The following is a 12,922-nucleotide window of genomic DNA, read 5'->3' on the forward strand; positions in this document are numbered from 1 at the left end:
AACCTTCCATACTCGATACCGTACCACTAATACCAGGACACCCAGTATAGAAAATGAAAAATCGTAAGGAAAACAAGGCAAGCATCGGTGATCCTGGTCGACTCGCGTGCTCCGAGTCTGCGCGATACAGTTTATTTGAAGCTAAAGAAGTGGGGGCTCCTGTGGTCGTTCGACGGCGCGGCGTGGCGCGTCCTCGCGAGCTTTTAGTCGCACGATCTCGTCCGGAGCGTCGGGACGCTCCACGTCGTGGCTCTGAAAGCTTCGATCGATCGAATGGATCGATCGCGCCGCGTCTATTCCCTGGTCACTCGATCTTTCGAGAAATCGAACGATCAATTTCTCGTTGATACATGATCGTTGATCGATCGTTCGGCGTTTGATCGGTTCGTGGTAGAAAGGATCGAAGGCTCGTCCGACAGTGAAAGTTACCATCGTCCGGGGTCATGGTTGTCGCGAGTTCGGTGCAGGTGAACCGCGTGAGTGACATTCGCGCGTTTCGTGAATCGTCAGCTACAGCTGGTCACTGTTGGTACCAGTGAGAAAGGTGGGTGTGCGACGAGGTGCCATTTTTTTTTTTTTATTTCTTTATTTTCCATTCATTCGTTGCTTAACGATCGTGCAATCGATTTGGAATCGTGTGGTGCACGAGTGGTTAGAACGGTGTGCGATTCGAACAGATTGCTATTGCGATTGGGATGGGAACCAGCCGCTGTGCACGATGGTGTACTCTGGTCGGTATCCGCCTTGGGTAAGCGAAGGAATCGATCGACCATCGTGTTATTTTATAAAGTTAACGATTATCCATGATATATTCACGTCAGAACTTTTATTCCAATTTGTTATTTATTCATTTTGATAAAAATAAATGATTTTCTTTGAAATTTAGACGGAATTTCCATTCTAGAACCATGAACTTCCAAGAGTGTGCATCATTGATTGTGTTTACTTTTACAAGAGTGTATGTGTCGCTCACTTCGTCTAGTCTTCAATTGTATGTTCAGATAAAAAGCGCCCAACCCTGATTCATATTCTCGAGAAATGAAAAGGTAGATTGAGTACTTGATATTGTGGAATTTGTTATATTCGATACCTAGATACACAGCTATCAGATATATAGTCTATCCACTAATTAACCCTTTTCATAATAAAATTAAAAAACTTCAAAGTGCACTTGAAAGCTTTTGATTTGTGCCACTATCACTGCTAAGTTAGAGTCACTAATATTTAAATAGAAAATTATTTTCAATCACAGAAAGAACCGGTGTTGTTGTTCACGGTAAAACGCGTTAAAAAGGCCGCGACCGCGTCGGCGGTACCGTTCTCACGGAACTAGTTGCGCGATATCAAACTCATCGCAAATCATAAATTCAGATAATACGGCTTTAAAAAATAATCGTACCGTTTGCTTTTTTCCCCTCTCTCTCTCTGGCCTCTCGTTAATTGCGATCGCGGCTTGTAAGAAAGTAAGACGCTGCTCGCAACGAGGCAGGCCTTCTCGCGCTTAATTAAATTCGCTCGAGCGTTCCGCGTGGTTTTGCACGGACGCGTTCCGCGTCAAATTACGTCAGGGACGCAGCGGAATACCGTCACGCGGAAAGCATCGACCGTATCCAGGTCGGCTAATGGGCAAATTGCTAAATCTCGAACTTTCACTTTGCTCCATCTATTATGTGCCCTCATTGTGAAAAGCTTCTTTCCCTTTAAATTTTCCCTGTCATTATATTTTTCAATATTACACCTTCTTTTTTAAATATTCATATTGAAAAAATGATCATACAACATTTGACAGAATACGCTTTTAATTAATAAATTCTTTAATTAAAAGGTCAATTTTGCAGCTCATTATATTGCCCTATATATCGTCTGGAAATTGATTAAATCGAAGGGCACGATAGTGTGTCACGTTCATCACGGAAGCTTTTAATTGTCGGGATAACGAACGTCCTCGTGCAATTAATTCCGTACGAGGTTGACGGCAATTTCGCGGGCGCCGACAATTACCGGTGTTACAGATGACAGACACCGGCCGATTACACCGGTCCCCGGCATCACCAGAAAAGGAACGCGTTGGAAAGTGAAATGGCTCGCAGGGCAATTTCGTGAGATCGAAAGCGTTTCGAAAGTTGTGCTCGAGGACGACCAGCCGTCCCTTCTTTCTTCCGAGACCGATCGGGAATAGTACTTTGACCTTTGCCCCGCCTTATGTCACCAGACGTTGTCTTTCAGATTTAGAAATTAAATAATTTCTAACAATAGTTTAATAAGGAGGTCGATTTCACCCTTCTGATCCACCCCAAATTGTACTACTGATTAGTACAGGTGACTTTAATTACCATGCCAATTACGTTGATTTTATAATTAAAGAGGTTTAATTAGAATAATTATTTTGTCTCATTCTCTAAACTCAGTAGATACATCTGACTCTTTGAAATAGAATTTTTATTTAACATGCCAGTCGTTGAATACTTTCTAGATGGACTACTTTTAAAACAAGCAATAACATACAATTGTCCGAAGCAAATAGTGACAAACGTTCTAAAACAAGGGATCCTGTATGCGAGGACAAAAGCTGTCCTTCGTGATAGAATACAAAACGTTTGACCGAACACAGCCAGCATACTGAATTACGAAAGGCTTGAAACAAAGAATACAGGATCGAGGATATCGCTGAATGGCTTTGTTCCAGAAGAATTATTGTCAAACGAATTAAAGTAATAAATCCCATATACCTAATCACTCATTATATATTCTCTAATTTGGTCCAAATGAAATTGAATTATTTTAGTTAGTTAAAAATAGATTGTTTTCAACGTTAATACGATATTAATTTTCTGGTTGTCTTATAATTCTGTTCGGCAATGAACGTTAATTTTATTAAATACACACTCGGAGCCGTAATGTCTATAAAATTTCAACGAAACCAAGACACCACGGTGTTCCAGTCCTCGCAATTTACGATACGCATCCGTGGCCGCTACAGTCGCAGGCAATTAAACGTCCATTACGTGGCAATTACAGAGGTTCCGAGGCAAATAATCGAGAGGGGTCGGTGTCGGCCTTCTCTCCATGGTTTTCACGGAAAAACGAAGAGAAAGAAAGAAAGAAAGGAAAAAAAGAATGCTTGCTCATGCGTATTCATGACCGGAACCGTGGATAATGCTCGGAGTCTCCGCACATCATATCTTACACAGCTGGAATATTAATTCTTGTCATTCGTATGCGATGCGAGTTCAATGCTGCCGTGAACACGCTTGAAGGATGGTACAGGTGCAAGTCAGCTTGGAAACTGCGTTTTTCTACGGCAATCGAAGCTGGAATTTAGATTGGCTCGATCGCGAATAATTGTTTCATATTTAATTCAGATCAATTAGTGGGTAATTATATCGGAATTGAAATGAAATTCTAAGCAATTGAATGAATTGTTGCATTTTTTATGCGTTTGCGAGATATTGGAGTGTGAAGAAGATATTTAAATACTAGGGGTGTGCGGGTACCCGTCATTTTGGGACCCGAAACTGAATTCGAAAGCTAATACTTCATTTAGAATGTAATTAAGTTTCGATTCCTGAGTTGACACTCGAATCCCGAAATTACGGGTACACGACTTTTAAGATCTTGCTCGACCTGACCCGACCGATCTATTTTTGATTAGTCCTTAAAGCATTAATTAAAAGTCTAAGGAAATAATTCTGAAAATTGTCTACATTTCTCAACGACTCGTAGTTGACACTTGTCTCAATTAAAAACGCATCTTTTCTAATTTTCGCACACGTCAAGCTGGCATAAAATATTATGCGATGACGAGCATCAAATTACAAGTAACAAGAAACTCGAGGGTTGATTTATAACAGGACGATTTAAACTGACGCGGAAAATTATCAAGTCGTCGATCGCAAAAATCCCATTTGTCATATTCAAGTGCTAACTAGACGGGGCAACTTATTCGTTTCCTTTTATTGTTTAAAAAGAAAGATCACTGTTACCATTTTATTTTCATTCGTTTTCCAATTACGTCGACAGATTGATATAGAGCGCCAATTCAATGCTTTGCATTGATACAAGAAATACAGGGTGTTCTAATAATCAGGAAGAGAGTTATTTTTCTTGAGTAAATTAATTAAAAAATATAAAATAAATTGCAGCTTCGTTTTGGAGAAAATTGAATTTGAAAATTATTTATGGCAAGAAAGATCATTGTCCTTTATGAAATTGTTGAAATACCAATGCATAATAGTATTATGAAGAATACTAACTAATTCATGAATGAAAAATGATTAACAATTCGAGTTTCCATTGAAATCATCATTGCATTCTCTAGAAACGTAATTTGATCACGTTGAATTGTAGAGTTCGTGGCCATCAATCATTCTTTGTGTAATAAAAGTAGTCATCGTCGTTTCGATATCATTCTATAATAATTTCACAAATTAGTCGACAGTGCACCATATGCTGCATGAAACTGACGACAGTAATTTCAGTTCATTAATTAATAATAATGATTGCAATCTAAATAATTTTAAATAATGTAAATGTCCAGAAATCTAAATATTTTCAACGAGCTATCCTCCTTCGTCAAAATCAATTAAGTTTAATTAGTCAGCAGTCTCTGTTCGAAGAACAATCCTCAATCAAACTGAACTAGATTCATTCCATCGTTCCGTGTCCTTTTTTCGCTCTTTTTCACGGCACTGTCACTTCGTATGAAAGACAAACACCGGTGGCGACACAGCGGTACGCCACGACAGATAATCATCATCATAAATTCATCATCATCACCATCATCGCGAAGCGGGCCTCGAGCATAATCACTCGTTAGCTGACGGTACAGTCAGCCGTCGGCGAATCACTGTCACGGTTGCCACGCTTCGTAGAATAACGAATTCCTTTGGAAGAATAAACTTCGTTTTACCTTTTTCTCGCTTCTTTGATCATAATCTTAATGATAATAATAGAGAGTGCTGTGTCATGTTAGTTTCTGGGAGTAATTTGACGCATTAGGGGTGTTATTCACTGTTTAGAGAGGGTATAACGTGTTGATGAGTTTCTATGAATTATATTTCTTGGAATTTATGATCTGACTACAAGTTGTAAGAAAATATGGGGTCAAATCTGACCCAGGTTAATTTCTAAAGAAGATATGATAAGTCTGGGACCATCATGGTGCAAAAATAATTTTATTATTTTGCCCAAAAGGAATATTACAATTTTATTCTTAATTTCCTTTTTCTTTTTTTTCCAGGAACGAACTGTCAGGGTGAAACGTGAACAGTTTCCTAGCGATTCCTGGTCAAAGCTCGTGAAATTCAGTGCCTATGAAACCGTGAATAACAATCTAGTGCGTGACGATGTCGTCGAGTGGTGAATTTTCGACATTGTCCAGTGGTGAAGCTACCGGAACTGGTGATGATTCGTTGCCCAGTTCGCGGGAAGCGACCGCGGAAGCCGCGAATTCCGGGGGTGGATTCATGCCCCTCCGCGAGTTTTTGGACAGATTTTCGTTACCCAGGGTGGTTAGGGTAGAAGGTGCCGGTGGAAGACCGATATTGTTGTACAAACAACAACAAAGATCGTTGAGAGTTACGGCTACCTTGTTGATGCACCGTTATCGGCACGACGTCAAAGTTGGACCAGAAATCGTGATACCCGAAGGATATCCTGGTGAGTGCAATCAAATTTCTCTCTTTTTCAGTTAAATCTACTTTTCATTTGATAGAAAATAAGAACATTTTAGTGGAGAATAAATTTTAGCTGAAGGAACCCATGAAAACTGAAATTGTCTGCTTAATCGTTGACTTGTACTACTTAAAATAATTAGAAAAAGTCTAACACGATTTGATGACAGAAAACTATTGCAAAATGCCACTTGTAATATATCAATCTAAAGCTTAAAAGACATCCGAAAAGACTGTATAAACGTTTCTTCAAAATTCTTAATACAAAATGGCTGATTGATAATTGTAGCGAACAATGACTAATTTTGAAACTGTAAAGTTTGATACGATTTGATGACATAAAATTATCATGAAATATCACTTATTCTATATTTATTTGAAGCTTAAAATTTACTGAAAATTACTATATAAATCATCCATTGATACTAACTATAATGGCTGATTGTCAGGGAATCTTCTGTTGAAAGTTTTCTAACAACCATCCAACTTGTATCAATATTATTAACAAAATACTTATAAAATCACTTTGTGCAAAGATTAAGCTTCAAATTGATATAAAATAAGTGCATTTTTATGATACTTTTATGTCATCAAATTACGTCAGACTTTTGATGTCCTAAATAGTATCATATAAAAAGAGGATCGAACAAGATCATTCCATTTTCCAAATCATGATTACCGTTCTCAGCATTCTATACGGACGGAGAACTTTTCCTTGGCCGATAAATCAAGTCAAGGAGAACCATCGAAACGGCGGTCGAATAAAAATCGAAAGGCAATATCCTCGTAACCAGAAATTCATTAAAATGTAGCGTGCCGATGGCGCTTAATGGGCCGCGAGATATCCGTAACTCCATAGAATCGATCGAGTGTGCGTAGTGTCGATATATATCGATCACGTCGGAGGCGATGATCGATCGAGCGCGCGAATTCTATCGGGAATTCGATCTCCAGATTAAAAGGCAGTACGACTGCTTGCGCAAGATCGTAGCCGGGAAAGTGGTCGATTAATAAACGACCCTTTTGATCGATGGAAACGTTTACAATTCCATCACGTCTCATTTTTTTCTCTTATATAAACTGTTAGAACAATTAAAGTTGTTAAACTTGTTTCCGTGGGTTGACAAACATTTGTTTTATCCGTTGAAATTAAACGAGCTTGTACATACAAAATACTGTTAATTAATTCTGAATAAATTCTTGAAATACTGAAACTTTATGCATACAAATTGAAAAATCGATAATTTGAATATTAAAAATACGTAAGAACCAGTGTATTAAGACTTGCCAGCTCGGGGTTAAAAAATACCCCGGTTATGCCGGTTCGAGGCATCGTTTACAGCATTCTCGAGATTTCCTCGACAGGGAGCAATATATAAGAAGCCGTATTTGTTTTCTTATTTACCATGTCTGTACATATGTAATCAGGTTGTAGTAGGTAGGAGGGTGATTCAACCGAGATCGGTGGAAAGAAAGTAACAGATGGTTGTAGGTGGCAGTGGCAGTTTAACAATGAAACCGAGCTTAGCGTGGTGAAGAAGTGTTTGATTCAAACCGTGCCAAATCTTGATCAAGCGTATTGTCTCGTTTTAAAAGGATTTTTATAATCGTCAATTTGTTCTATTATCTAATTTACCCTACGACGAACCATTTAACTCTTCCTCAGACTCGTAATTAAATTCTCAAAGTGTATCGATCGTCTCGACACGTTTCGAGCGAGTGCATACTCGCATCGAATACGCGAGGCGTGTGCACGCGATGCAATGGGAGGGTGAAAAAATTTCGCGCGGCCGATTGTTACACGGCTGTTCTTTTACGCCGAGATCAGGCCAGAGGAGACTTCGTTAGCGACCCATTGTGAACAGATGCGATCATTGCGCGTCTGGTTTGCATAAGTTCTTGGGGCGTGGGAGGGGAATACCAGACCAGGAACTGGATAAAGGAAGGAAGAGATAATGGAATTCAAAGCAGAGTGTAAGCAGCCTTGTAACGCGATACGCGCGATTTGTTTCAGAGATGAATCGCTAATAGTTCAATCTGTGCGACGGATGTAATTAACACATTACGTGGGAGTTTGAAAATTTTCAACGCGATAGTATTACTATATTTAACTCGTTGTAATTGAAAGCTGTTCTACCGAAAATTAATCGATCCGGTGAAAATATTTCAAACGTACACGAATGAATTTTTATCCAATCAGTATCATAAAATAAATCATTGGGCGGCTGGTGGAAAAATGGTACAACCCTTAAGCGTTCGATTATGCCGCTTTCTCGTTGCACGCATAAATCTCGTGCCGCCCATTATATCTTCGTTGACAGAATAATCTTTCTGGCAATGTTAATTAATGATGAAGAAGATCGTGCAAGGATACAGGGGTGGTGGAAGTTGAGAGGTCACGGTTTGAGCTCTGACGAGCAATGAGTTCTGCTTCTTTTTTTTCCTCGCTTCGTTCTCGATCAAGCCTTCTGACTGACTGAGGGGCCCAGGCATTTTGGCGGGCTTGATGAACATCTTCGATTATAAATGGGGCTTATTAATGAGCTGCGCGATCGAAATTCTATTTTGGACTCGAACGAAATGAAATATTTCATTTTATAAAGAGGAATAGTCATTATTTTGAAGAATTGATACCTATCTAATTACGCCAACAGGTAGTTACGCTTTTTCTGCGTAAAGAAGAAATGATTCCTTAGGTTCTTTGTTTCAACGAAGACGTTATCAACATTCAAGTGAGAGCGGTGTGTCTATCAGGTGCGGCTGAGTCTCGGCGTTTATGCGCTTAGAATCCAACAGTGTTTCTCGGTAGAGAAGAGGCCTATCTTTATAGGGGCGGTTGTGCAGATATCGCGTGAAAGCGCGCTCGTGACTCCACGAAACCGTGGGAGTGCCTCGTCGATCGAGGGAATCGCTTTTCAACTGAAATTCCTCCGAACGAACGACGTCTTAAACGTTTATATTATGCGAGTAATTTCGCGCGTCGTATCTTAGGCGAACCGTGTATTCCAGTCTCTGGATACATTCGCGTGGGTGTTCACCAAAAGACAACTGTTAAAAGCAGTCAATTTTCATTCTTGTATGAATAATTTTATGATAATAAACGATTTTTGCAAAGCATACTGTGCGAAAATTATTAATTCCTTATTAATTGTTGAAGAAGTGCAGTTGCATCTAAGTGCATCGTTGCACTTATAAAAAAGTGCAATTGCATCAGGTGCATCGTTGCACTTATGAAAAAAATGCAATTGCATCTGTGTATACCATTGCATTTCTAAATAACAATGCAGTTGCATCTGTATACACCAGTGCAATTCTAAAAAAAATGCAGTTGCATCTATATGCATTATGAAAAAGTGCAGTTGCATCTAGGTGCATCCTTGCACGTATTAAAAAGATAAAGTCGTAGGAAAATAGACAATCCTATACTATTAAATCTTTTTCTATCTGTAATTGTTTCAAAGCTACATATTGCATTTTTAAAAAGTGCAATAAAACTGCATTCTTAGAAATGATTACAAATTACATAAAGCGCACCTGATTTTCGAAAATATCTCTACCTGCCCCAAAATAATAAATGTCCTGGTAGCTGCGAAAGTGTTGGCACACAAGTTTGCTGACAAATCAAGCATTAAACTCACAGTCGAGAAACGCAGAACAGCTTGACGAAGAGTGTTGAAGCGGAAGCGTACAGTCTTCAGCTTCCCTTCTCATAACTCTTTGATTTACAGTCAGAAAGGATGTTCAGAGATTTTCATGCGAATCCTCGTAATCCTTTGCTCGTCTCTCGGATTTGCGTAAGTCTCGGAAACGCGATGGAGTCGCGAAATCGAAAGTTCAGCATCGCTTTTGCAAAGGTATTAAGGGTATTCCTGGACGTGGAACGTTTACGATCGAGGCTGTTCGAAGAAGTTCCCGGTTCCTTCGAGCCATCGAACGCCACGGACTCGCGATTTATGGCGGACCAAGTCGAGGAATCTCTTGTTTTATTTATGGCCCTCGATGCTCGACCGAGGATCGCTTGGAAATATGTTTATTCCCGCGCCGCCTGCTCTGCACCTGCTTGACTCCACGGAATCGAATCCTGCCCTCCAGGGGTTGTTCTCTGGACTGCTGGATTCCTTCGGGTTCCTTAGCCCCGACGCTAGTGGGTGTTGAACGTTCGACGAGAAATGCCAGAATCAAATTAACGCTCGTACACCAGTTCCAATTATTCTTATTCGAACGTTCTCTAAGTAGATTGAACTTGATTTTAAGATGAAATCAAATCAACAGGTACCATTTGATTTAACTACTGAATGGTACATTTTTTGTTAATTAATCTTCCTCGTTGGAATAATTAGAAATCCAATTTATATAACGTTTGGAAGTGTTGGCTACTACCAGACACAGAATATGATACTTCTGATAATCTTGTGGTAAATAATAGCACCTTTTAGCTTCAGAGATTTGAAAAAAGCACAGAATTTCCTTCGAATATCCTTAAAAGATTCTGAGCCTTTATAATGCTGATACGATCAAGACTTGCTAGTAATCGTTAAATATTGCTGCATTATTTCGATTCGAAAGGAAATTGCCGAACCTTAATTACCATTTACTCACGTTTTGCATTAGTTGCCTTTCGATAGGCATGTTCTTCGGGCCGGACGCGTGAGAAAGATGGTAGGAAAGACATTACAGAGCTTTTAAGTTCTATCTCGAATCTCGATGTCTTCGATGCATTAGGATATTGTTTTATAGTTATTCGTGATTTTGTTAATGCTTCTGTTCCCTTGCTTCTGTACACGATACTGTACTTTGGTGTTCTTTCAAAAAATTTTTAGACAGGAATTTTTATCTCTTTATAGAGGAGGTTAACAGACCCTTCTCACCCCTCCTTTATTTTTTTTCAAGTGATTGAAAAAAATATTTTTAAACACCAGCTGGCAAATATTTTGATGTGTAAACGAATGATGGCTGTTTTCGAGTGATTTCAATTTTCACATGTTGGATGGTAGGGTCGTTTACCTTCCAATTTCAACTTTTTCTTCAAGATAATTTCCAACAGTTCGCACTTCAGACAGAAACATTATTTCCCAGAAACGTTAAAGAACCGTGAAGCTCAGCTCGTTTGAGAATAACGTTCCGTGAAACGATGATAACAGAATGGTGATAACAGACATCCCATCCCGGTAATAAATCTGCCCGTTTCTTGCCGGAATGAATTCACCAGCTTTCCTCCAGCGATTAAGCGTTACCTGCTACAGACTAGCTGCTCGTATACGATTTAATATCACGTATTCTCGACGCTGAAATTGGAACGATCTTCTGCGCCGAGCGGAACCAGGAATCCCGGCTGGGCTTCTGTTAACTTCGAGATTGCTACTCTCTGGATGGTTTCTACCAAGAAACGTCTGATTTAGAACACTCGAAATGCACGTGCACGTGGACTATAATAGCGGGTAACACAGTTCCGGTTTGCGGTAGTCGACAAAAATTGCACCTTCGTTCGCTTTCCGCTTCTTTTACCATTTTTTTCTTTTTTTTAACACCTTGGAAGACTGGTATCATGTTTTTATGTCAATCATTAACCTTCTAATTGGGGACGACGAATCAACTCGTCATTGGAAAATGCTTCTCCAACGAGGGTGACGAGTTAACCTTTTGAATAATTATGGTTGTACTACTGAATAATTAAAATTTGAAATAAAGTAAATTTCATTAATGTAATTAATGAAGAAGGACGTTCGTTTGAATAACGAAAGGTTTCTTGTTTCTCAAGGTAATATTATAAAAAATAGATGTAACTTCTATAGTACATATTAAGAATCCTATTAGAATTTTTTTCATCTATTGCTTTGAGAAACGTGTTAATAAATATACCAAACAATTTTAAATGAAGAACCTTCCGCCAAAGCAGTTGAATTCCCAGGGACCATGGAATAGAGAAGTCTATGCCATAATTTTATGGCGATCGTTAAAAAAGTACCATTAGCATCGTAGCAATATTTTTATAGCCTAAAATTTACCAGCATCCTGATGTAACATGACGTAATAAAAGGACAGTTAAGAAACAGAAGTTCGATTTAAACATGATCTTTGCTGAAATTTTTCCGAGGACAGCAGATGGAGATGTTTTTCTGCAAATTGACCAGGTATTTCCCTCGAAAGTGGTTTTCTTAGAAAGAGAAACTCATTGTCACAATGAAGGCCACGGAATGTCGTGCGAAGAGAACTTGAAAGATCCATTTTCAGGAAACTGGAACCACTTTCATGGAGGAATACTTTCTAGGGGAGGAATTACGTATTTCCGGTTTAAATGACACTTTCGACTAATTTTCAGGAAGCTGGACATTCGAATTAAAATTCAAATTTACCAGAAATCTAAATGGATCTTGAAGGAACAAAATATATTTGATAAATAAAAAATGTAATATACCATATGAATAAAAATTCAATTTCAACCATTTGTTCAACTATCAAAAAGAATTTGCAAAAATCCATACACCTTTCACGCACTCCAGCAACAATGGTCGCAAGAATTTACGTGAAAAAAAGGCGACTTTCCAGTTTGAAAGAGGCTTTTGTGACGTTCAAGGTTGAACAGATAAAAGAACAGAGAGCTGTTGATGGTTCTTCAGGTTCCCCGAGGATGTGCCGTAATTAGTACTCGTGCTGAATGCTCGTCGTACAGAAAGGAACCATTCAGGGGTCCACTTTGCATACGCGTGAATTTCAATCGTCGCTTTGGAAAGAATAAATTTCGAAGGTGTCACCGTGACGGACGAGTGAATCGGCAAATATTTGCAAATTTATTCAACGGCAGCCTCTTGTTTCAGCCACTGTTACTACGAGAAAAAAAAAGAAATACTTTATTATACTCGAGGCTACTTTTTCAGTATTTTAACCCTTTCGCTATAAAGATCGTGTTGGGTCAGTCACTTAAATCTATTCGTTACTTGTAAAGATATTTCAATTTCAAATTTCAATATGAAATATTCTATATTTATTTGGGGAGCTAATTTACCAAAAATGTTTGTGATCCACACCTTGACGAATTAACTCGTCATACCTAATTAAAAAATTAAAAATGTATCAAGTTTAAATTGACGTGGAATGTCTTCAAAATATCATGACGATTTAACTCGTCATCACCACTTAGAAGTTTAAAATATCAAAAGCAATTTATAGGAAAATAAAGATTAAAAGAAAATAATATTATCCCTTATACTTTTCGCTCATTTCTGTCCAACTTATCTTTCAGAAACGTTAAA

The 12,922-nt window shown here is 38.6% G+C and overlaps 1 protein-coding gene across 1 annotated transcript in view; it reads left to right on the forward strand.

The window, feature by feature from the left end:
• The first annotated feature begins 222 nt into the window (after positions 1–222).
• Positions 223–12,922, forward strand: part of LOC114877203 — a 33,256-nt gene continuing 20,556 nt past the window's right edge. The window contains exons 1-2 of the mRNA XM_046286728.1: positions 223–544; positions 5,240–5,658. Coding sequence (XP_046142684.1) covers positions 5,346–5,658 — 313 coding nt within the window. The 5' untranslated portion in view covers positions 223–544; positions 5,240–5,345. The remainder of the gene's footprint in view (positions 545–5,239; positions 5,659–12,922) is intronic.

The sequence above is a fragment of the Osmia bicornis genome, chromosome 8 (genome assembly GCF_907164935.1).
Source record: "Osmia bicornis bicornis chromosome 8, iOsmBic2.1, whole genome shotgun sequence".
Classification (NCBI taxonomy): domain Eukaryota; kingdom Metazoa; phylum Arthropoda; class Insecta; order Hymenoptera; family Megachilidae; genus Osmia; species Osmia bicornis.